The 27760-nt window shown below is 36.3% G+C and overlaps 1 protein-coding gene across 1 annotated transcript in view; it reads right to left on the reverse strand.

Moving 5' to 3' along the window:
* Positions 1-771: 771 nt before the first annotated feature.
* The window catches only part of abhd17c (abhydrolase domain containing 17C, depalmitoylase), a 49490-nt gene continuing 22501 nt past the window's right edge, over positions 772-27760 (reverse strand). Inside the window, exons 2-3 of the mRNA XM_077228065.1 lie at positions 21396-21575; positions 772-2666 (exon numbers count right to left, since the gene is read on the reverse strand). Of these exons, the coding sequence (XP_077084180.1) occupies positions 2447-2666; positions 21396-21575 (400 nt within the window). The 3' untranslated portion in view covers positions 772-2446. The remainder of the gene's footprint in view (positions 2667-21395; positions 21576-27760) is intronic.

Raw genomic sequence — 27760 nt, forward strand, 5'->3', positions numbered from 1 at the left:
TTATTACATTTGTATTAGTAACACTACCATTAAAAAATTGGGGTTGGTTTGACTTTTTAAACAAGCATTTAATCAAAAAGAGTAAAATGCCATTTTAAATATAAATAAATATAAATATATTTTAAAATGTAATGTATTCCTGTGATGCAAAGCTGAATTTTCAGCATCATTGCACCAGTCTTGAGTGTCACATGATCTTTCAGAAATTATTCTAATATGCTTTTTTGCTGCTCAAGAAACATTTTTTATCAATGCTGAAAACTGTTGTGCTTTTTTGACTGCACAAGATTTGGCGGTTAGGGTTAGGTTGTCATTTTCAATAAAAAAATGTTTTTTGTAGAATCTATGATTTTCTTTTTCAGGGTTCCTTAATGAACAGAGCAAAAGAGCAGCATTTATTTGAAACAATTTAATGCATCCTTGCCAAATAAAAATAGAGATTTAATTCTAAAAAGTATATAACTTAAGCTCTTAATGGACAAATTAAACATCTCACATTGCTTTAAGTTAGCTATCAAGCTAAATAGTTATACATTGATATTCGTATACCCATTTAAATTTGCAGCTTCCAATATAAAATGATCACTGGTTAAGCTATTTTATTAATACAGAAGATGATACAAATTAGGCTTGCACAACACTATGACTCAAGCTGAACAATTGCACACATCTGACCTTCTAGAACATGCAGAGCTGTCTGCAGGTAAACCTTTTCAAACTAAATAAAAATCAGCAACCTGAGAAATGAAAAGACTTCACATGTTCAGCTAGTTTGGGTTAACATGCATCCTTTATTCCTTTATAAGCAGTACAATATCCACTGTTGCAATGAAGCAACAAGCAACAGAAAGAACAATAATCTGCCTCGCAGCACATTTAAGGCTTTAAAGATATATATATATAAAAAAAAAAAACTACAAGCAAAAGTCTGTACCAACTAAATTTTTGTCTGCATTATATTTGCATACTGTGATTCCAGTGTCAATAAAAATCAAAGCTAAATACCATTTACTTAATATTTTACATACCTATATATATATATATAGAGAGAGAGGGTGTACAGTACAGTTATCTTACAAACCAGCATTAAAAGAGGTGTAAATATTAATAATTACTAAAAAAAACATTGTACAAATGTCAGTATCAAAAGCAATGACGGACTCAGATGTGATCAGTTTCTGCCATTCCTTAAAAAGAGGGTGTCAAGTCCACTGAGGTCAAGCACGGAAGAGCTTCATTTCTGAACAGTGTACATGAACCGCCACTGCATAACCTTACAGCAAAAAAAAAACGTGTTAACGAAAATACAATCGGACAATCGCACCAGTTTGGTAGCAATTGATGTCCTTCATTAACATCCAAACATTCTGTTGTGTAGCGTTATGGTGAAATGTCTACAAACACAGTCCTTCATTTGCAGTATGAGGGACTGGGTTTTGTAATTTGTCCAATGTCTGGAAAAGGGGATAAACTTCAAAATGGTGAGGCGTGATACCTTATTTATATCTAGGTTCAGTTTTCACAGTGATTTTCCCATTAGAGTAGCAGCGAGCGGGAGCCCAGAGAAAATCTTCAAAATCCCATTTCCGAGAAATCATTGACAGGAATGTCGGAGCGAAATGTCTGAGAACATAAGGCTTATTGTAACGCCAATGCTAAAAGCAAAAGAGAAAGCTTGAAATTTCACATTTTTATTCAACCCACGGTAAAAACGAAGTGTTTATGCGGAAACAATGCCCTGAATGCTGTTGCAACAAAGCACCATGTTTCACCGCTGAAAAGACAATACCCCCCAACCCCCCTTCCCACTGTATTCACGAACAGTACATCTTCATTATTTACGGGTCAAGTGTTTTTCACAGATCTTCCTGTTTTAATTAGCCCAAGCTACAATTATTTCGACCGAAGAGTCAGTGGCCTTTACCACACAAACTCATATGCGTATTAACGCACCTAAACACACACACACACACGCACAAACTGGCTCTGTAAAAAGTCACTCACTGGTTTATCTTGTACTAATCTACTTGAAACGTAATAAAAAGGAATGCCATGACATAATTCCCGCCCCCAACAAAACAGATCATCGAAAACAAAAATATACCAACCTGAAAATATCTGCACAATAAAAGTGCATCAGTTTAATTAACCCTTGAGGAGCATAAAAAAAAAAGGAAGAACATGTTTTAAATCAAAAACGCCATGTACTGAATGCGGTGCAAAACTTCAGCATTTCTTCATCAAGTATAAAAGAATAGAAAGTGGTTCGAAATTATTAAAACGCATTTCCCCTGTAGGGATGAAAACTCTCCTAAAGACCAAGAGAGAGACTTCCGCTTTTTTTTCCCTTCAGCAAGTGCAAGTACTGATGGCGTCCTCAGCCGTGGGTAAAGGGGAACCCTACACGACACGTGTGAGTGTGTGCGCGTCTCGGCCTGCCGTGTCTTCAGGAGGTAGCCAGCTCAAACGTAATGAACTGTTTCAGTCTCTCGAGGTACTGAGCGTAAAGCTCGATGTCATTGTGCCCGGCGCCTTCCACCCACAGAGGCTCCACGGCACGTGGACATCGCTCGTAGATGGCCAAGCCGTGGGAGAAATCGATCACTTCGTCTTCTGTGCCGTGGATGACCAAAACTGGAGATGCCACCTTTGAGACTTTGTCGATGCTGAAACATATGAAGACGCATAGAAAAATATCAGTCAGTGGCAGTGATATACTCGTGTCTGATACGACTTCTGTCTTGTGAATTTATGATTTTGTTTTAATTGCGGCACAACATCTTGTAAGGCCGTCTAACTCGATCCAATGGCGGTATTCGAATTAGCGGTGAAGGTCTCTGCGTGTTACTGTCTTTTCTCGTGGCAAAGTATTTTTGGTTAAATGCAATACATTTTCTCATATGTATTTACTCGTTACTTCATCTGACTCCATAAATGAAAGGTTTTAATAATATCTGTGCCTCACTAAAAGTGAGCGAATGTTTGACTATTTCGTTTAACTCTTCAATGAAAACAATGTCAGAGTCAGTTAAAATATAATCAAATGTAACAATTTATTATGTCAGGTAAATGTATCATGCCAATTTCATAATCAATTCAAAGATAATCGATACAAAACATCAAATGCTCTGGAATAGAGAGAAGATGCAAACCCGACTTTAAGAAATACATGAGGCTGAGAGGTCTTCCTCTCAGCCTCACGGACCGATTTGAAGTACAGAAAAGGCCCTGAGCTCTCGCTGCGTTTCATTATATACCCAGACCTCATTTCAAATCTAAACATCATTCACAGTGGAAATTTACCTGTAAGTCACCATTTGCTAGCAGTGGAAAATTAGCATTCAGTCAAATGGTCGAAGGTGTTAACTCAAAGACACACCCTCCAGTATTGGAGGGTGTGGAAGATATTTCTAAACTTCCTAAGAACTTTATTACCTTTTGGGTTTACTTCTTTGGGAATGAGACATTTGTACCAGTCGTACCGAGACATTTCAAATAATACCAAATATGTATAAAACTAGATGATAATCATTCACATTAAACCATTTAGATTCTTGTGTGAATTTTGGGAGACCTTTGCCAGGATGAAGAATGGGGGAGAGAAATGTAGATTAGGATGAGGGAGGTGAGATCTTCGTCTCAATAGTGCATGAGGGGGAGTTCAAATGTTAATTTCCTTTGTTTTCTCAGAGAGTGGCCCTCTCTTAAAGTCCTTACAGTTTTTCCAGTCTTACAATCTAATCCACTTTACAACTTATTCTGGTCAGGCAGTGTCAAACTAAGGCAGGAAGAGACCGTCTGGCATGTAAAGCAACTTTTAAAGTGATCAACAACAGTTTCTTTTTTTTCAAGAAATCATATTTACATTACATTAATGAAATTAAAAAGAAATTACATTTTATTCAGCAAGGAAGCATTAAACTGACGTGACAGTAAAGACATTTATTATGTGACAAAAAAATTACTATTCCAAATAAATGCTGTTGTTTTGAACTTTTGTATTAAAAAAAGAATCCTGAAAAAGTGGCAGTTTCCATAAAAATATTAAGCAGTTTTCAACAGACTCCATTGACTAATAATGCAATTATTTCTTCTAATAATAAAAGTAAGATAGGACTTAATCGCAGTAAGATGTATACACGAGCAAATCTCTTCACTGCCAATTTTCATTATTCTGATTACGCTAAGAAGTGCGTTTATGATTATGAGCTTAATAGCATTAGTTTAATTGGAGTATTGTTTACTTGAGGTAAAGTTTAATTGCAAAATCCTATTATAATCCCATTATGTGAGTGTGCATGTACAGTAAATGTACTCATTTATAACAATAAGAAATGTTTCTTGAGCAGAAAATCAGTATATTAGAATGATTTCTGAAGGATCATGTGACACTGAAGACTGAAGTAATTAATGATGCTGAAAATTTAGCTTTGCATCAGGAATAAACAAACATTCGAAAATATATTCAAAAACAATATTACTGTTTTAACTAATTTTTGGTCAGAACTGTTGACTCGCTTCTGTGATCCTCAGTCCAATGGAGTCAAACAGGCATACTAATTAATGTTTCGCTCAACATGCATTGGTGCACAGGCAATCAAATTTGAGTAAGCGAGGAGATTAATGCATGACACTGGCTGATGGAATAATTACACCGCTTATGAAGAACGACGCCGTTATCCAAACACCAACCAAATAAACATGGAGCATACATCTCAACCCAGCACATTCCAATGGATGACTGACAAAGTGTAAATACTGTATTTCTATCATGCAACAAACAGCAAGCATTTTTTGCTAAACTGATAGGGGGGAACACTCATTAAAAGGAGCTTTTTCTGGTCTTTAGCTTTCTTACTATAATTTTCCCTCCTCAGTTAAAATAGAATGCAAAACATAAGACAAAATGTTACTTTTGGTGGGCTTTGATAGCAAAGCCTAAAGACCCCATGAAACCGGCGCTTTGAGCACACTTTTCACTTGTCGACCAAGGATGTCTATATTACAAAAAAACCGTTGCCTCTGCCGACATCTTTATTTTTATACCGCTTTATACAGACATTTTTCAAAGCAGCTTCACAGTAGTAAACAGGAAAGTAACAGAATTAAAAGTTAACAGAATTAACATTTTTCTTACGCAATGATGTTAGTAAACAGCCACTCTTATGAATGGCTAACAAGCCTTAAAGGATCCGCCTCTTAAAACAGGATAATTACAGACATTTAAAAAAAAAAATTAAAATACTTTTTTTTTGACATGGACATACAATTACATTGGGCGAACCATATGCATTTGTTTAAGTGTTTTAGCACAGATGCTAATAACACCTGTCCACGGGAGGCTTTTGGAAATAAAATACAATAACAAAACTAGTAAGCAAAATAATATTAAAAATACTAACAGAAAAGAATAGCTAAAATATACCATATAATTACAGAGAAAAGAAAAACATATTGCATACATAAATTATAAAGCAGAAGCATCAGAGTCAGAGAATATCATTAGTTATTCATGCAAGCACTGCTGTTAAGTTTTTAGCCATTGTTTAAGTGCTCTGTTAAACGCTTTGCCATCGGTCTCTAGTTTTAAATCAGTAGGCAAAGCATTCCAGAGTTTTGGCCCCTTTACTGAGAAGGCAGACAGACCAAAGGAGGTCTTACACTTTGGGACTAAACAGTCACCTCTGATAGTGGCTCGTGTGTTCGCCCCCTGAGAGCTTTGGCATCTACTGATTAATATAGAAAACAGCGGTGAAACATGATTATTTAGACATTTGAAAACCAATTAAATATAATTAAAATCAATAAAAGTGTCAAAACCAAGAAGCTTATGCTTTCTTAGAACATCACAATGATGCCATCTCATGGGTTTCCGGTCCATGATTTTTATTGCCTGTTTGTAGAGTGAGAGAATCGGTATTAATTTATTTGGAGAGATTTGTGACCATGATGTGAGGCAATATGATAGGTGTGAAAATATCATTGCATGCATATATAGTTTTGCAGTGTGACAGGACAAATCCCTTCTTATAAACCGAAAACAATTTATATTTGGTCTGACCTTCTTGCAGATGTACTTAACATGATTATCAAATTTTATATTTTTATCCAGAATAATCCCAAGGTACTTGACTTCATTGACTGCTTCTATTGCTTCATTTTTTATTTGTACCTCAAATATATCGCTAACCGCCCTATTACGAATAGAGAAACACATGGAAACTGTTTTCTTAACATTTAGCGATAGATGAGATAACTCGAGCCAGTTGGAGATATTCTTTAATGCTGTTTCAGGGTCAAAATGAAGGTTGGAAATCTTTACACACACTCCTGACAGTACATCACATTCCACACAACACAGTACATGATTGAAATCTTTGGGCACTCTAAGCAGGTTTATTCTGTACCCCCCCAATGGCACAGTACTGGCATAGCTGGGGTTAATTTGACCATGCTAACTTGGCATATTTCCTACTGATAGTTTGTTTGGGACAAGTCAAAGGGATTAAACCTTTTTATGGCAATAGTCTTTAGTTACTTCACTACCGTGAAGTAGGATTAGCTACTCGATACTGCTTGTCAGAGGCAGGTGGAACACTTGCATTCAGTGGAACATTTTATTGAACAAATGTGAAAAAACACTGTAAACAAGAGGATTAATCAATATATTCACTCTGTGAAGGGAACATCTGTAAATGCTAAATAGGCATATCTGCCATACTAGCATATAGATTTCCTCAAAGCTAACAAACAGGCTAAAAACCACAAAACTGCATTTCGATTTAATGTTGTAAGGGAGCAAAATTGATTCAAGGTACTGGCTGACTTCACCTACCTCATCTTTTTCATATTAAAAACTGTACCACCTCAGCACACTTAATCCAAAAGAATTTCTTTTTCCACTCTGAATGATTCACTCTTGCCCATAGCTTTTGACTTTCCGTACATTCCTGGATTTGCACCTGACATTTAGCTCTTGCAACTAAGAAAGATTGCACATGAACTGGTAGTGTTGGTAGTACTGGAAGCTCTAACTAGCAACACCTTGAAAAATATTGAAATTCAAATGGCAATTTTTCCATGTGGTATCATATTGTACACTATCCAAGTTAATTTATTTCTGGCACAAGTTAATTTGATTCCTCAGGCACAAGCACCTGTAACCCTGGTAGGCAGAAATTTACAGAAGTCCGGTGACTTTAACCCGATTTCACTTCTCTGTGATCAGATCATTTTAAGCCTCTAAACTGAAAAAGTTTTCAGTACAATGATTCAGTAAGAGAATTCATCAGAACAATGAATTTTACAAGATGTTTTCAGTGAATTATTCATTCCAGTGTGCGTTTGGTTCAAAACACGAGCTCTGTCATATTCTGTGATTGTTTCTGAAGAGCACGAGCCCTCACGTTGTGTGAAATGCAGACTGAACGGAACGTCAAACCATCCCACCACTGTATGGCCAGATGATACGCAAACTATGTTTCTCGGCTGGATAAAGAAAACCAGCGTCTCACTAGTAAAGTTTTGATGGATGAAGACTGCAACCAAGGTAAAGATGATTGCTGTGACATACAGAAAGCACGCATGAGTGTTTTGTGTGCAATGAAACCATGTATGCGCGCTCTCAACGCACTGATCGCACATTGTATTTATGTACAGCCACTTTTCAGTACATAAACGTTGTTTCCGCTCACATTCAGGATAATGTTTTTGACTGTCATGCATGTTGCTGCGTTTAGTAATTCTGAATGGATCCATGTACTGTAGTAGGTTTATAATGCAGTCAGGTGAAGGCGGTTGGTTTAGGGTTGGTTTGGCATTTCCATGCGTTCCTGTTCGGTATCGCAACTTGACGTGTCTAAAATTTCAACAAGCTCTTTGCTGTTGCACTGTAGACATAGTATAAACTGTCAAGTTAGAGAAGATTTTTTTCTGTATTTTTTTTTCATGTGTGCTTTACAAATTTCGAAATTTGTGGACTCATCTGATTTGATTATCTGGTGTCCTTTTGGAGTCTCCAAGTGTCCCTTTTTTTAAAGAGACACCTACATTTATCTTGAAAAAAGCTTGCAGGAAATACAGTTTTGTGAGAATCACACTTCAATCTGAAGGTTTACTTTGCTGGATATAGCAAATGATGACATTCAAAGTGTTAAACAAGATAAACGGTGTATGCTTAATTGAATGATAAGGGTGTAAATAAAGTTTATAAATCGCAATTGTTTGTGCTATTTAATATATTGACAGCCCTAATTGTAATACAACTGCACAATAAGAACAAAAATAAATGTAAATGTTTAATGTTTAATATGAAATATTTCAGAGAAGAGAAGGGAAGCAATACCACAAGCACCAATTCAAGATGACTATCACTCACAGCATCTCTCTGTTTGTCTTTACTCTTTACCCCTTGACTATAGGAGTCAACCATCACTGGCTCTCCCTCACTGTATTTTAATATTCAAACCATGCCACACTGCAGCCAGCAAATCTACAGAGACAGGCGAGTCATCAAACTTTCATTCAGCCTTACTCTCCATTCACAGCCTTTTCGAACACCCACCAACCCAACCACACGGACACACTTCTAAGTTCCACTGGTCTGCTGGATCTGGAATCAGAGACTGGAAGAGAAATCCTGGACTTGGCAGTGGTGGTTTCCAGAATTGAGACCACCGGATAGGCTGCCAGTGTGTACACCTCATTCAAACAGAGACCTGGGATGTTTAAATCACGTTTAGTGCGCAAACACCTTCAGCCAGGTACATTGCAGAGCGGCTTCTTTTGTATGTCTTTCAACACTGGTTCGTTGGCATAATGGGTTGTGTGTGGAGGGGGCGAGGGGTTGACAGCTGTTGCTCTGCAAGACACTTGAGGAACATCTGTACCGCACTCTGATAACAATCAAATAACAGATGTGTCCATATTAATTATGAAACATCATTGACATAAATTTCCACTGAAAAAGGAAGACAGGGCGGGACATATCAAACAGCTACTCTCCTTTTTTAAAATAGCCAATAGCGTTTAGTTTATCTCACAGCTCGGCCAGAGCCGCTGAGCTCGGTAAAGCCGCAGTTCCCTCCTAATCTCCTTCATATCGCTTTAAAATATAACATTCTGTGCAGAATTCAAAGGAAGATTAGTAAGAATTATTATTAGATGTAGTAGTAGTTGTATCACTGTGAAGTCATATTGATATACATTAGGGCTGAGAAAAGATTAATCGCATCCAAAATAAAAGTTTGTGTTTACATAATATGTGTGTGTGCACTGTGTATAATTATTTTGTGTATATATATATATATATATATATATATATATATATATACATATATATATGTGTATGTATATATATATATATATATATATATATATATATATATAAATACACACACATGCATGTATATATTTTAGAAATATTTGCATGTATATACTGTATATATATATTTATAATTTATTTTATATATAAATATAATTTTTTTCTTATATGTATACATGCATGTGTGTGTATTTATATATACAAAATAATTATACACAGTGCACACACATATATTATGTAAACAAACTTTTATTTTGGATGGGATTATCGCGATTAATCTTTTCCCAGCCCTAATATATATATATAAAAAAAGAATTGTTTGCCAAATTGTGCAGCCCTACAAACAAGCACAGGCAACATGGAGCTGTTATCACAAACAAAAAAAGGTCAAGCTCAAAAGTTTTTAAATTCATGCACTATTTTTAAAATACGAGAAACAGACACAGATTGTTTTGTGAATAATGATAAACATATTGGTCTAATGCTTACAAAAAGCTATCACATGACGGTCACTGTGATTTTATCCAGACAGACATGTTCCTGGATAAACATTTTGTAGATCCTGGAAAAACATTCCAGTCCAAAAGTTTAGTGCTAACCCTATCCCTAAACCTAACCCTACCCATAACTTATCCCGAAAATCAGAGGGAAATGATCGGTAAATAATTACACTGATGAAGAAGCACCTAACACTGGTAAGCCTAAATTTGACAAACTGTAAACTTGCCCCTCAAATCTGGTTTGCTGGAATGTTGATCCAGGAACATGTTGTATTTGGTGAAATAACGTTCACCATCATATGACTTAAGAAAATCTTTTAAGGTGCTTTTTATGTAAATTTGTAGCTGCTTGTAGCAGGTCATTATGAACTGTTATTGTATGGGAAGAGCTACATGAAGATTATTCAAATTTTCCTTTGTTGCTCTATGAAAAAACAACAATGGATTTTAAACCGCATGAGCAGTTTACAGTGCCAAAGCCTCAGACTTTGACCTTTAGCACTGTCACAACCCTCACCTGACTTCTGTAAAACTCAATCTAAAGCAAAAACTATTTACTTTATCAGTGCTAATACCCTTCAGTAACTCAACTCCATCTTGTAAAAAAATTGAAAATGAAAAGAAAGAAACCCCACAATTTAAATCTGCATCATTTGAATCCACGCTAAGATTTCACATTTTATTAAGGGAAACAGACGACGTGTTAAACCATAATGCTTTCGACAAATTGCAAGCCGGCGTCAAGACAGCTAGCTCATTAACACCTCCCGTCAGCTGGCTTCGTGTTCATTACGGCTCTTTGATGGGGCCGGCTGGCGAGCTATTAGAACACATAGACGGTTCAATCTCTCAAGACTGTAGCTTCTCATTATGAAACACTGACAGTGCTGACAGGGTAGCAGAGAATCAGACCACTCAACCTCCCATTCATCACCCAAAAGAGAGCGAGAAAAAGAACACCTGCCTCAGAGAGAGAATCACTTTGATTACAATGAAGCGCGCCCCTGGCCATCGCTAATTTCACCTAGACTGGTGTAGAGTGAGCGAAACGAGACGAGAAACGAAACAGAGGAGGTTTCCGTCAATCTCGCTTTGTCGACACGTTTCTTAAGCCTCAACAACATTCTGTCTGAGAGCTATGGCTGTAATCTTTCCATTATAGCCCTTAATCTTGCAATTTGATCTTGTCACAATTTAATTAACATTTAAATATGAGGTCGGATAAAACGGGATCAGCGATTAAGAGAGGTTCAGACCGATCGTTACATTCTAATCGCGTTTAATCCAGAAATACACATTCTGCTTTCCGATTCAGACCCAGCTTAACCGGGGCTTGACTTGTAAAGAATGACATGGATATTTTAATATTCTGACCTCCTTCTGTTCCTTTATCCCTTAAAGTACTGCAGAAAGAGATCAAGAAAATCTTTCATGAATAGTCACTTGGCAAGTTTAAACACAGGGATTGAAGACCTTTGACCTCTGCCAGAATTCTTAAAAAGGCCTTGAAGAATAAACCCATGAGTATCGGGTCAACATCCAAATGAGCAGTCATGTGAGCTCCTTAGAGTTGTTACCCATAGACCTTTTGTGATGAAGGGGACGAAACTTGATCTCAGCCGAAAAGTAGAGTTCTAAGACTAAAGTTAATGACAAAAACGTGAAACCAAAATCCATTTAAGGCAAGTCAGTTCACTTGGCATGCATTGAAGCCTTTTACCTGAAAAGAAAATATAGGCAGAAAATATTAGGCAAAATATTAATGTCTTTGGGATCATGTGCATGTTGCTCTTTCTCCGTGTCATCATATTTAACTGTAAATGCCAGCTGGTGGCGATATCTCGTCAGAAAGAGCTCACATTTACAACTGATGACGCGACGTGCACGCCTGCTCTGATGTGTTATGAGATGCATGCTGAGAAATCAAGATGGACAGCGAGCGCTCAGTCTCACTGATTGCTAATTCAGTTTACATTCACTGGCAATTCAAATGCAGATGTGCTTGAACTGTCCAAAAATCTATTCGATGGTTATTTTCAGGTCACTTTGCTGTTTTTTTCAGTGTTTTCAAAGTTTTTTTTCAGTCAGTAAGATTATTTTCTTTTTTCTTATTTTTCTGAAAGAAATTACTACTTGTATTCAGCAAGGATGTCTTACATGGATTAAAAATGTCAATAAAGACATTTGTAATGTTTCCACAAAACTAAGCAGAGCACAAAATATAATGTTTGATAATACTAAGAAATGTTTCTTCAGCATTAAATCAGCATATTAGAATGATTTATGAAGGATCATGTGACGCTAGTCTAATAATCAAATACAGTAAAAATGTTAAATATTGAGTCAATGCAGCCTTAGTGAGAATTAAAAAGACTTCTGCACAAATATATAAAAAAAGATCTTACAGACCCCAAACTTTTCAATGGTATTTTATGTTATACATATGACAAACAAAATTGGAAACACTTCCGGAGTTTCGAAGTCGTCATCTGAATGGATGAATTGTACAGGATTTCTGGGAGACATGTGTGTCGGGTTCTTTCACAGTTTTTCTGGTAACAAAGATGCGGTGATGCCAACCCCCCTCATGGAAGGATAAAGCTCTCGTTTTTACAACTGTGACAATGAGCACTGGATTTTAAAAAGTATGTGAAGTATATAAAGTTGGCGGCATAGACTAAATACGTCCCAAGAGTTTTACACACCGGTCTGTTTCTGTAGGGACATCGACGTTACATTTTCACGCCCCTGAACATGACGCGGAACAAAACGAACTGTGATTGGTTGTGTTGCATGTCAGGCAGACGGCATCTGAGCGGTCCTTGGCCAATGAAAGCTGCTGAAGTGTCCAGACCTTCTGCGATCAGTCTGAAGGTCTGGCTACGCGACATGTAACAGTTTTTCATTCTGAATTTGAATGTTTCAGCTGCATGAGACATGAAGCTACCTATGAATACTGCAGCAGGAGAATCTTACAGCCAGAATAGACATAATAAACTAGAACATGCAGGAAGCTGAAGCAAAAGGGTTTACGTGCCAAGTTGCACGGCGGATCGTGATGAGGGTATATCACGACTGATATAAATGAGTGCAGAATAAAGATAGTTGTCCTCTGCTGCACAGGTGAGCTGTACACGCATCGGCTGTTTTTCACCAGCTTTATCTCAGAAGCCAGACATGGTAGTTACAGCCAGAGATGAAGGGAATGACAATCGGAAACAACGCACGTGTCAACTGAAGGAAAAGAGATGCGCATTGACAAAAACAGGCAAAGGTGTCAACTATCATGACTGGGGGGGGGGGGGGGGGGGGGGGGTTTCAAAAGAACTACTTTGATTACACATATTATCTTTAAGTATTCCTGGTGAAATCTGTATACTCAAAAAATGTCTCAAGCTGTGTAATATAACCGTATAAGAGAAAATGGAGTTTCATGTTGTCCTTCAAGGTTTTGTGACCGGTTACAGGGGTGGCTTTTAAGAGCAATTACACATATAGAAGTTCACCACATCATGTCCAAGTAAAAACACCTCCTGTAAGAGTAAACTTAGCAGGAGATTTAAATTGACAGCAAGGGCCAAAGTTTATCTCCTTGCTAATGAGACTAGTGGTGCAACGGATCATCATTGATCCGTGATCCGTTCGGATCAATATCTTCGGTTCGGCACACACGTGATCCGCGGATTGATTTATGAAAAAAAAAAAAAAGTTGTGCGCATGTTCAGTCCACACACAGCGTGGTCATGGCGAGCGGAGGAACGGAGGAGCTTGAACGCCCCGCGTCATTTAAATCCCCTGTATGGGAGCATTTTGGCTTCCCTGTCAAATATAATGATGAAGGAAAGAGGTTAGTGGATAAAACCGTGACAATGTGTAGGCACTGTGGCAGCATGGCCACGCATTTGAAGCGACATCACCCCGATGTTTCACTGACAGGAGTGAAAACTAAGGCTGCTCAACAACCGCTTATCACTGCAGCATTTAAGCAGCCCCTTGTTGCACAATCAGACTGGGCTAAAGCCATCACAAACGGCATTCGCGCAGCACTACCCCTCGCTCGTCCCTCTCTCTCTCTCTCTCTCTCTCTCTCTCTCTCTCTCTCTCTTGCGAGCGCTCTCTCTCTCCCTCATATAAGGTGCCATCTAGGGCTTAAATCAAACTTCATTCTCGCACACATATATGAAACACTTGCATACACATACCAAGTAGTCAAACATACATGTATACTGCTGAATGCTCAAACAACATATGAAATGCACAAAGACGCAAACTCTACACACGCGAGATGCGCGCACACAAACTCTCCACGCACATAATCATATGAGACGCGCGCGCGCACACACAAACTCTCCACGCACATACTCATATGAGACGCGAGCACACACAGAAACTCGCGCACAAACTCAATGAGACGCGAGCGCACACACTCACAAACTCTCCGCGCACATACTCATATGAGACGCGAGCACACACAAACTAGCGCACATACTCATATGAGACGCATGCTCACACAGTACATGATGCATATGATTCTCAGTGTGAACGTAAGTCACACATTGGTAAGACAAGACATGCATTTTTTGTTAACAGAGAATGAGACTCCCTTGCTTTTATTATTTTTGGTTGTTTTGTTCATTTATTGCGGATATTTAAAATGTTTTCAGTAGTGCTGTCAAACGATTAAAATATTTAATCGCGATTAATCGCATTAATGTCATAGTTAACTCGCGATTAATCGCATTTAATCGCACATTTTTATCTATTCTAAATGTCTCTTGATTTCTTTTTGTCCCATTATTTTTTCTCATTTTAATGCTCTTATCAACATGGAAAAGTGGATCGGCTTGCTTTGTGAAAATGTTTTTTATTGAAAACAACATTGGCATATATTGTGTTCAATTTCACACTAAAACATTCTTACTTGGAGCAAATAATCTCTCACACAATGTAACACTGTCCATCAATAAAAGGGTGAAAGAAATACTGACGAGGTCCTGATATTGACGAGGGGGCGGAGAATTCGCATCAGCTGTGTGTGTGTGTGTGTGTGTGTGTGTGTGTGTGTGTGTGTTTGGCCATCATCAAGTGGTATTTCAGACTGGACGTGCTGCGATGATGATAGCTCAGTTCACAACGACAAAACACACAGATCACTTTGGTCTCGTCAATGGAACCATTTGGCAACTTTTTAAAAGTAAACGTTCCATTCAGAATCTTATTGGCATCCATTTCGGTGTCTCGCGCTCGTCATCCACTCAAAACTGGACGTTTTGAACGTTCCTATAACATTCAGAAATAACGTTTTTATAACTTAATGGGAACGTTATGAAAACGTTCTTATAACCTAAAATTGTTAGCTGGGGAAGAGGAGAGATTCGCGATTGCACTGAACACGTTTTAAGTGCAGGCACATATTGTCTGAGCGAGCCCAGAGAAAATTCTAACAAGAGCAGCGTGTATCTGAGAGCGCGCGACTCGAGCAGAGAGATTCGTGCTCGGCACATTATATTCCACGCGAGAGCAGAGAGATTCGCGCTCGCGCATCCGGCTCGCAAGCCCAAACAAGTGTGTGCGGCGTGCCTGTTGTTTTGTTTCCGGTCTAGCTAGATCCGCTTGCGCTTTCAAAACGTCCATGCCGCGTCCTATTGCAAAAGCATGTGAAAAAAAAACTACAAAGTTTGCTAGGCCAAAAAGACCGTTAATCGCGCGATAAAAAAATTAACGCCGTTAAAATGGGTTTGCGTTAACGCCGTTAATAACGCGTTTAACTGACAGCCCTAGTTTTCAGTGTTAAATAGTCTTTAGAAATAAAAGTTTATTGATCTTTGAAAAGCTATACCTGCATTATTATGCCATTATCATTATTTTAGATGAAAATGGTCTCAGAACGACAATATTATCGTTTATTATCAATATTATCGTTTATCGCAATAATTTCTTGGACAATTTACCGTCCAGCAAAATTTGTAATCGTGACAGGCCTAACTATCGGTGTGTTTATAGGTGCAGACATGAGGCCATTTATTTTTTATTTTTTTTGCTGATCCGAAAAATGATCCGATCCGTTACTCTGATCCGAGAAACGATCCGAACCGTGAGTTTTTTGATCCGTTGCACCCCTAAATGAGACTGAAATTCAACCTGTGTGTGAGCGTATTTGCACACTTATACTGTATAAATCATGTAAAAGTGTTAATTGCTGACCTTTCATATTAGGCATGGCATTAAAGTTCCCTCACTCAGATCTTAGAATAGCAACACTACAATAGGCAGCCATTCATTTCTTTCCCTCTTATGCTGTAGTGTTATATTCCTTCATCCACATTTCACATCATGATGACAGGATACACCACAGTTTAGAAGTATGAGGTTGGTAAGATTTATTAAATGTTTTAGGGAGAAGTCTCCTATGCTGACCAAGGCTGCATTTGTTTGATCAAAACTTAAAAAAAAAACTAAAAAGACAACAGTAATAGCAAAATTACTACAATTTATAATATTTGAATATACTTGAATACTTATTTTTTTTTACAAATGGCAGTTTTCTAGTACAAAAACAATTTAATACATGAAAAATCTCAAATAGCTGACAGCCAGTTCAACTTTCATTACATTACTCGGCGCCTGCAACCACTTTCACTTTTAAGAAAAGAAAAGAACACGAATGGCTACAGCTGTGATATACTTGAAAGCCATTACTTGAACTGCTGAAAGGAAGGAAAATGGCAACTTTTAGCACTTTCTAGCTCAGTGTGGTAAAAATGTAAGTCACTTCAGTTATAAAAACTCAGAGAAGTGTAAAAACAAAACTACAATTGGAAAAGATGAAGTAAGAGAACAAAGCTTGAGAGAAGATGGCTAACTCCGATTCCCGATTCAACTCCTGTCTCATTTAGATTCCGGAGTTTCCTGCTACCATCTGTGTGGGTAATGCAATGAACTGTGTACAGCTTCAGGCTGTTAACAGTTACTGGTTTGATCCTAGATGCCAACTAACCGTTTAGTCTATTCATGGATCATCTAAAGGATATTGCACACAAAATTGGAACAACGCATAAAAAAATTGGTTGATATTTTTTCCATTTTTAAAATTATGTTATGCTCATCAAGGTTGCATTTATTTTATTAAAAATATAGTAAAGGCAAATATTCTGAAATTACAATTTAAAATAACCATTTTCTAGTTTTAAAATGTAATTTATTTCTGTTATGCAAAGCTGAATTTTAAGCATCACTGCTCCAGTCTTCGGTGTCACATGATCCAGAATTCAATCTAATATGCTTCTAGAAACACTTTTTAATTATTATCACTGTTGAAAACAGTTGTGATGCTTAATATTTTTTGTGAGGAACATGATAAAAATTTTTTTTGAATTCTTTGAATAGAAAGTTCAAAAAGGACAGCAATTATTTGAAATCGAAATCTTTTGCGACATTAAAAATGTCTGTAAGGCTTACAATAAGGTATCTACGGCCGCCCCCTAATAGTCGACTAAACTTTAGTTGACTAGAAGAGGCTTAGTCGACCAAGATTTTATAAGTCAGTTAGTTGCTGAAGAAAAAAACTCCACAGAAAGTGCCAAAGTCACGCAGTCCATGAGGGACAGATTGTTAACGGCGGGTCCTTGTGGTAATTACAGTATGTCACTCAGTAAATACAAACGTTCACCTATCATCCATCCACCTCAATTATGGCTTATCATTTGTAATATGCAAGTAGCAACTTTACATGGCCACTCGCTCTAATGTTAACCTAGATAAATGTGCGCTATTGGAAGCTAAAGTATAGCGGGCTTACTGCATGACATGGAGGCGCCAGCACGATCAGTTGCATAGCGGAAACAACTTAAGATACTCTATGATTTTTTTATTAGGGATGCACCGATCCGCATTTTTTCACTTCCGATCCGATCCCGATACCTGAATTTGGATATCGGCCGATACCGATACTATTCTGATACCAGAGCTGTGTTTGCTTTAATATTATTATTATTGTTGATTTTATATGATGCTGCAATAAACTCCTCTCAACAGGCAAGTATGATATGCACGCATGTATGCATGTATGTCCCAAAAGGCAACTTGAGGTAAGTATAAGGTTAGAAAAGGAAGTCAGAAAAAGAGGATTTACAGGAAAAATCCCATTCTGAAAATAAAAATGCAACTGTAAGTGTTTTCAAATTGATTTTCACGTCAATATTTATTACATTTAGGGATGCAACAATACCATTTTTTCTGAACCGATCCGATACCAAACATTCTGAGTATCGACCAATACGGATCTGATACCAGCGCAGTTTTTTTTAAATCAAGTAGAATTTCTAGAACTCTGTGTTGAACTGGTAATCACTCTTTTGTGTGTTAAACACAATCTACTTAATACAGACAACTAATAAACAAATAAAAAAAAAATTATCATATCCTATGACAAAAAATTATATTATAAACTAGATTAGAACTCTAGAAATAAGATTTTTAGTCTAGAAAAATCCAGAGTGCACAATAATTGTATAAAATCTGAACATATATAGTGGAAAAAAAACATTATTTAGTGGGGAACAAATAAGAGACAATAAGTTTAGGCACCAGCACTAAATCTGGTAAAACGTTACATATTGCTGTTTGTATTGTTGTAAAATACATTCATGAAAAACAAGATAACAAACATCAAAAAGAACAACTATTTTATAAATAGTCTAGCTACTATAAAATTAAGAGATTTTTTACATGTATAGCAAAGCTGTTTATTGAGGCAGCAACATAGATGGGACATTTAATAATCTTTCATTGCGCACAAGTATTATGATATGATTATGAAAGGCTGTAATACAGTGCGGCACAAAGTGCTTATGCGCATCCCGAGCGCTGAATGATGCGCTTGAAGCAACACGGAGTCACAGCGCGCAGCGCGTCCAGTGACGAGTCCGCATTGAAAAGTTCAAAGCACAAAGGAAAGACATATTGATGCGTAGTGTATTATACAGTATCTATCTCTGCAATAGTTTATTCAGCCTTTTCTTTTAACAGTTTTAAATTTCAGTTACTGTGCGGGTGAAGAACAATTATAGTGCTCTCCAATGTTGTGATCTAACAGACACACGGTAAAAAGTAACATGATTAAGGTACAGCAAGTCCAGCAAGATAGTAATTTTATCCGAAACCATAGAGCTTTATCTACAGATCAAGTATAATAATAGTAATTGAATCATCTTGGAGAGTTTCATCGAGTTGTCTGTCATAACCGAACGCGTCACGCTGTTGAATGCTGAATGAAGAATGATTGACAGCCGAAGCGGAGGGAAAGGTTTACGTGATCTTGAATTTAATTACTTAAATATTCATTTCTATCTCACATTATACTATATAATGGCTTCAGAACACTTATAATATAGTGCACGAACACTTAATGGTGCTTTAGAATGCTTTTGTGGGGCTTAACAATAACAATAGTAAACGCACAATATCGGATTTAGATCAGCCTCTCCTGACGGTACCCGATCCGGCAAAAATGGCAGTATCGGAGCCGATACCGATACTCAGGATCCGAAATTAACTTTTTGGCTCACCTGCCACGGGGACTGGTAGATGAAAAAATCCACCAGCCAAGCATATTTTTTACCGGCCAAAATAATAAACAGATTTCTTGTGTCACATATATAGATTAATTTCAGTACATTTAATTGAGATAAGGTATTATGTTGAATGAATAAGAGTACATAGAAGTCAAAACAGAGCAACAAATAGTAAGAAATAGGAAGATGTGAGCATGGAACTAGTGCTCATAACAGTACATTTGAAGGTTTTGTAAAACTATCAGATACTTTACTGAAAGTAAAACATTTTACCTATTAATTCTATCAGTTAAACGGTTTAAAAGTAAGAAAAAAATTATATATGTATTTTTTTTAGCTTTTTTGTTTGTTTGCTGCATGGTTAAAAAAAAAACAGTATATAGCCTATATTTGTCAATATTTGCACGTCGACACGCGCAACCACACGCGCCTAAAGAAGTGAGTGAAAAGAAGTAGCTACTGTGGGACCATTTCGACAGAGAGAGCGACAAAGTTACTTGCTAAATATACGTGGTATTAAAATAAAGCAGTAGGCCTAGTGCAAGTACAATGCAATATCACTGGCGAAGCAAACATCCACAAGCAAATGAAAGGCGCTTCCCGAAGTTCGCCACTCTAGTTATCTCTGTATTCCCGGGACATCTGTACCATCGGAGACCCAGACTCACCCCACATCATGTTGACATGTTACTTTTTTTAAAGTGACAAGCTGTGGATTGAGGTAGGCCTGCTATTTTCATTTGACGAAAAAAAACCTAGTCTGGTGAAAAAAAGAGTTTTTTGAAAGCACACACACGCAAGGTCTCTCGCTCTCTCCCTCTCGGTGCGCGCGCTACACGGTTTGAAGCACAGTATGTGTGCGCTCTTTCTCGCTCGCTCTTGATTCCGGAAGATTTTAACTAATTTGCGGGCATCAGGGAGCCGCTAATTGTTAATTTATGTTAATTTCGGACCCTGCGATTCTGGATCGGATCGGCCCCATCCCTATTTTTTATATATAATATATCATTTCAAACTGTCAAGGGTCTACTTTTATTTGTGTATGCTCACTATAACAACAAAAAGTTGTGGTTTTGTAAAATAAAGAAAACATACAGGATGCGCTTTCATCCACCTCGGTCTCCCTGAACGGCAGTGCGTCACATAAATTATCCGAAAATCAGCATATCCTTCCCTCAAAGACATGATAAATATATCTATAGAAAGCTTGAAATGTGTACTTTTAAAAGTAACCAATTCGAATAGAAAACAAATACTCTTATAATGTAATCCATATGAAAGTTGCATTTCTCTTTAAATGCGCATCCAATATACTTCGGAGATGGCGAGTCTTCAACTTCATCTTTGCATCCGATACAGACTAAGATAACACTAGTTCTTAAAAAAAAAAATGAAGGAAACATTTTTATTGTTTATTAATCATTACTTTTGCCACTGCTTTGCGACAAGCTTTATGTGTGCGCTTGAGTGGTGAGGCATATATTCCACACCCCAGTATATATTTAAGTAATTCAATTAATATAAACGAGCGATTAGTCGACTAATGGCGTAAACAAAAGACTAATCAACTAAAAAAATCGTTAGTTTGGGGCAGCCCTAAAGGTCTCATTCAATAGATTAAGTAGCAAAAAGCAATACATTTGTACAGTATATTAATCTTGGTTAATGTTAGTTCACAAAAAAACAACTGTGCATTGTTAATTCATGATAGCTTAGGGCCATTAAATAATAATATGAACAGATCCAACTTTAACATTAACCAAATTAACATTATGTAAGATTACTAAATGCTTCAGAAGTATGTTTCATTGAAGTAATGTAGTTAACTAATGTTAATAAATGGAACCGATACTGTAAAGCATTACCAACATGTATTTACTGTTTAGATCAATTTAATGCATCCTTACTGAAAAAGAAAAATCACATTTCCAACAATAATGCAGCTAGAGGGGCCTGCGTTCACAAGCGTTACATTCTGGATCACAGATGTTTGCATCTTACCTTGGGAAGGCATCGAAGCAGTAAGTTTTGCGGGTGTCGGGGAAGGCCACACGCAAGCCCGACATGAGGGGAGAGTGAAGGATCACTGCCGCGCACTCGTACCGGGACGCCAGGTCTACTGTCGGCACAGTCCCTATACTCTGACCGTAAAGGATGATGTTTTCTGGGGTCACTCCATACCTTCAGAGGGAAAAAGAAACACACAACAGCTGTAAATCATCCCGTTTCATATCAACAATTCCTAGCGTGGTACAAATCTGGCATCCTCAACTATGTGGGTGAACTCGGCAGAAATTACGTCGCAACATAAACAGCTTGAGCTGTTTACTTTGAATTACACTCGTGTCTATAGCAACAATTTGATTTGTGGCAAAATAAATTTCCATCAAGGCATATTATTAGACAATCCAATTGAACAAAATGGCATGTTAGGCCAAAAATATAGAACTCATTAAAAATAGAAACATGATTTAAACCGACAGACTCCATAAAAGAACTGAACGAGTCCCTGAGCTTGTGAACACAGGACTTGGCTAAGCTTTGTTTGATACGTTAAGATGCGCTCAAAGGAAATGCTAGAGGCTTTGAGCGAGAAGTCAAGGCTTATATGGAGAAAGAAAGGAAAAATGCACTTTAGGTTTTTGTTCTCTGGCTGTTTTTGCAGTCAGGCCAGACACCTGATCAGTGGCAGCGGCTGCGAGGTGTGCACCGGGGTCACCGAAAGAAAGAAAACGTGTTTGAAGTCTGACCTCAGATCAGATTTGTCATAGGCTTGCCAGGGGCCGGGTGAGACAAGGTAGAGAAACAAAACAGAAGTGCGTTGGAAGTCCTCCATCCACACACAGTGATACTCAAGTGTACCGTGGAGACCACTGGCTACACAAGCCTCTGAACTGGACTACACCTGACAGAGCTTTGGCGAGATTTTATCAGGTAACAGAACATGAGGTCTCAATCTCCCACACAGGCATTACAGGGTGAAAAGAGGCAGAAACCACTCCAGTAAATAAACAACCACCCAATGTGACCGAGCTGATAGACACAGTGTGAAATTCAGGCTTAAAAATCAAGTTTCCGGAGATGAGATAAGAGCCGAGAGAAAACACATCAACGAGGTAATTCATCTCCATCAAGAACAATCCACATTGTGAGTCAGCTAACTTTTGGGGAAAAAGTGTTTGTGAACCATATTGAATGAACTGTATATTTTATAAGCATGGCTTATAAACTGAAACCTTATTTAAAGAAATAGTTAAACCAAATAGCTAAGTAGTAATTGTCGATGACTGACATAATATAATTTTTTAAAATAAATATGGAGTTGTCATGTGACAGCACAAATAATTTAAAATGTTATTCACCAAAAATGTCCCCATTTAAACATCAAAGTGCCTTGTAGCACTTACACCATGTCCCATGTTCAAACACTCATAAAAATCTTTTTACTATAGGTTTGCTCATTCTTTCATTTGATTCCTGTTCAGAGTGACCATGACTATTACGGTTATCATTTTCATGTTATTTTACTGTATAGTTTGAGAAAAGTAAAGGCAAACTCACCCCAAACATCTAAGTGCATTATTATCACTTACACCATGTCCCATTTTTAAAAACTCAAGTGTTCCTTCATAGGTTTGCTCATTCTTTCATTTGATTCCTGTTCAGAGTGATCCTGACTATAACTATTTATTTTTAATTAATTTTACTGTATAGTTTGAGAAAAGTAAATTTAAAAAAACTCACCTTTAACATCAAAGTGCATTTTTATCACTTACACCATGTCCCATTTTCAAACACTCAAAAAAAGTGTTCCTTCATAGGTTTGCTCATTCTTTCAATTGCTGTTGCTGAAATTTATGTTCAGATTGACCCTGGCTATTACTGTTATCATGTCCATGTAATTTTACTGTATAGTTTTGGAGAAAAGTTTGTATTAGTGTTTGAACATGGGACATGGTGTAAGTGATATAATGCACTTTGATGTTTGGGACGAGTTTGCCTTAGTTCTCCAAAACTATACTGTAAAATGACATGAACATGATAACAGTAATAGCCAGGTCTCTCTAAACAGGAATCGATTAAAAGAATGAGGAAATGAGAATGAGAAACCTATGAAGGAACACTTTTTATGAGTGTTTGAACATGGAAAATGGTGTAAGTACTAGAATGCACTTTGATGTTTGGGGTGAATTCACCTTTTACTTTTCTCCAAATCTATACAGTAAAATGGCTTAGAAATAAATACAGTAATAGTCAGGGTCACTCTCATGAGTGTTTGAAAAATGGGACATTATGTAAGTGCTAAAAGTTAAATGGCAAAACTGTGCCCTTATATATAAATATTGTGTGTGTGTGCGCGCGTGTGTGTGTGTTGAGTATCATATTTCATACATCAGGTACGAATGTATATTTCATAGATCAGTTTCTTATAGCTCATATATGCAATTCAAGGATAATTTACAGATTAAAAGCCACCAAAATCCTGTTGTCATATTTGTCATTTAGATTAACATGAAAAACGTAAGTAAATAAATGTATATTAATAAAGTATAATAATGAATGTATACTTTATATATACAAACATTAAAATCAATAATAAAAATGCAAATAAATGATGTATGATAATCAACATTAATACTAAATTTCATTAAAATTAATAAATAAATATTTAATGTTCATACATACATATACATATATATATATATATATATATATATATACATAGATACATAGATATATTTATATATACATAGATATATATATATATATATATATATATATATATATATATATATATATATATATATATACATAGATATATATATATATATATATATACATAGATATATATATATATATATATATATATATACACACACACACATATATATACACATATTATATCCACATATTATATACTATATATTAAAATTAACAATAAAAAAGTCAAAAAAATTATGTATGATAATTAAAATAATATGAACATGAATAAATTATGTAATAATTCTTGAAATCATATATAGGCCTACAAACATTAAAATAAAAAAAGTAGTTTTTTTTATCATGAAATTGTATTATTTGGGACCTAATAAGATGGAAATGGCCTTAAATTGACCTTTTTCAGCACCCATACTGTAAGGGAACGATTAGACGCACATACAAAAAAAAAAAGTGCGGCTGGCTTGAGAGCGCGTCCACAACGAGTCATTTTGAATGCCACGTAAATTAGTTCAAGTTCACTTGTGCACTGGCGTCATTTTGTGCAGATATAAATTTGTATTATATTTATTTTGTATGTATGTATATGTATATATATATATATGTATATGTATATATATATATATATATATATATATATATATATATATATATATATGATTAATCTCATATTTTCAGAGTTTCTTTGAGTTAAATAACGCGTTAGCAAAGTGCTCCAGTTTACCAGTGTTCATTCAGCACGCAACTCAAGCAGCAATGAACGGCTAATAATAAATGCACTGAAATATTTTGTGGTGAAGTACATATTACAGAAAAAAACAAACATTAATTTAAATGAAAATGTTAGTTCAGGCAAGAAAAAAAAAAAAAAAAGAAATTTCTATATTAGTACTCAATTCAATCGTGTATAAATGAAAGCGTAAATATCAACGTTATAAAATCTAGTAAAATTACTCAACTTTTCTGATACTGGTGTTCCCATCATGAACTGGGTCTTGAATAATTAATGAGGTTGATTTTTCACTGTTTTCCAGCTATATTTACACTGTTTTATCATGGCCTTTGTTGTTAGGATTATAGTAACTTACCATTTTGTGACATTTGGAGTTAATTTTCTACTCAAAATGACATTCAAACACAAAAACGATCCATCAAATGTTACCGTCATTGTGTATTATCTACCAAGTATTGAGATCTCTTTGTTCACATGATGCATGATTCTAAAATTTAGATCTATTGAATTAATTACTTAGATGTTTTTAAGTAATGCATATACTTTAAAAGTGTGGTGTAATTCAATGTCATATTATTTGAGTGAAATGTATTGCACTTCAACTTCAACTAAAATAGATGTTGCTCAACCTTTTACCAGCCAAGTTAAAATTATTTTCTTTGTTACTTTAATTTAAGTTAATTTAGTAGAGTTTACCTAATTCTATACGTGAAATTTAATTTAAAAATATGCATGCAAAAACTTGCCAAAGAAAAATTTTGTAAAATTACTTGTTTTTTTCAGTGTATGATTTGAACGGTCATATTACACAACATGTGAACACTATTTTATTAAATCATTGTGAAGTCATTGGGTTTAGTTGTCGTTTTCAGCGCATTGTTCCGAAGAGCATACACATTCTGAGAAAGGACGCGTAACATCTGAGGCGGCGTTGGTGACACGTTATATTTGATTATTAAATAAGTAATTTAATTAAATGATCAGTCACATCGAAACATCTTACAATCCTACTAGCCCTTTATTTAGATTAAAACCCCTTCACATTCCTTTGGTGAGGAACATGGAACATTTTGAGCCGCATTTGCAGACCATGTCATGCTGTTGGCCATATATGCCACTGCAGCAGACGCATATTGCAGTAATAATGCTAACGATTAATTAATAATTAATTTAAACGACGATTGTTCATGGGAATTTGTGAAAATTGACATCCCTAGTTTCTACGCAGTGCTTAAGGTAAAATTAGGTTTTTTTGAAAAACATCTATAGACCTGCGTCTTATGTTTTCAACCATAAAAACACATTCTGTGTGAATGTCTTGGGGAGCTGCAAAAACAATTTGACAGTTCATGCTAATTACCTGGCACTGTGCCACACATCACGATTTTATTACGATTTAAATTAATCGCACAGCCCAACAAGATTCCTAAATCAAACAGATGCAGTCACAACATATAACAGACACAAGAATTTAGAACTAAAAAAAAAAAAAAAAAAAACACAAGTAAAAAAATGTGAGCAGGAAGACAGCACACTTGCTACTTCCTAGAAGTGTCCTATAAAGATGAATGCAAGGGCATGTCATGGAGTCTTCAGAGAAGTTACAAACATCCTTGGATGACAGCTGAGACTGGTGTCCCACTAGAGGATCTTCCAGTCATACTTTTCATTTATGTTTGAGGATCAGAGAGTCTGCGTGTTCAGGCATCTCTAAAAGGACCCACAGGATCTCTTATCTCTTGATAATTCACTGATCTACCAAGACCCGAGAAAAACACTGCACAGGAAGTTACTCACAGGAGGTTACAGAGGACAAAAACAACGTTGTTGCTGTCCATCTTACAACTTGCAGAAGACCACCAAGTCATTTAACACCACCACTGCAGCAGTGCTGTGTAAACGGACAGGACAAGAGTTGAACTTTCTGGTGAAAAGTACATGCTGTTAAGTTTCGAGAAAAACAGCAAACCACAAAACGGCAGAAGGATGTCAAGCTGGAAAAAACTCAAACAATCATCAGTAAATGCAACAATGATGCAAAACACAAGGTTAAGGCCTGTTCACACCAAGAACGATGACTATAAAGATAACTATATTCTGTTTTTATACTCTGCTATTCATTAATATTGAGAAAGATTTTTAGAATTACATCTTTATCGTTATCTTTATAAAGAATATAGTTATCGTCCTTGGTGTGAACAGGCCTTTAAACAACAACTACATCACAGAAACAAGAAACCTCATTTTTGCTGAAGGCCCAGATGAAAACAAATTCTTGGAGGAGGACGGAGCTGGATAGCAGGATATCTGGATTCTGGATGAGTCAAAATTAGTATGGATGAGCAAACGTGCAGTTTGGAAAGGGAACCGGCTTTTTTCAAGCCTCAATATCCTTTGTCACTTATGCACGGACTGCTAGTTCATTGTCTGAAAAGAGGAAATGGTAAGTACTTTACTTAAAGCCTTTAGATATAATGCATTATAAAGGGATTTTTACTGTATTAATGTCTTGTAATGCAACTTAAGGCATTATATGGGCTCATGAATAACTGTAACCACAGTTATGATACATTATAATATCTTTAGAAAGTGCAATGCATTCAGACACGACAAACCACCGATTTCAGATGTACCAAGGAATCTGCAAATATTAATGCATTTTAACTTTGGTTAGTTATTTATATAAGAAAATGCATTATGAATACTTAAATGCATTATAAAAAGGCTTTATGTAAAGTGTTAACTAGAAAAAAAAAAACTATGCTTCAACATGCAAGGAAGTTAATAATTCTTATCTGATACTAAAATCACATTTCAGGAAAGATCCAAACATTGATGGTGAGATAGCGAGAACAAGAGTGTGAATAATACCTGAAGGATCTGCCAAAACAAATCCATTTCCACACTGAGAAAA

Source organism: Siphateles boraxobius, unplaced genomic scaffold (genome assembly GCF_051911475.1).
Source record: "Siphateles boraxobius isolate OS27281-9 unplaced genomic scaffold, OSU_SipBor_1 130, whole genome shotgun sequence".
In the NCBI taxonomy this organism is placed as follows: Eukaryota; Metazoa; Chordata; class Actinopteri; order Cypriniformes; family Leuciscidae; genus Siphateles; species Siphateles boraxobius.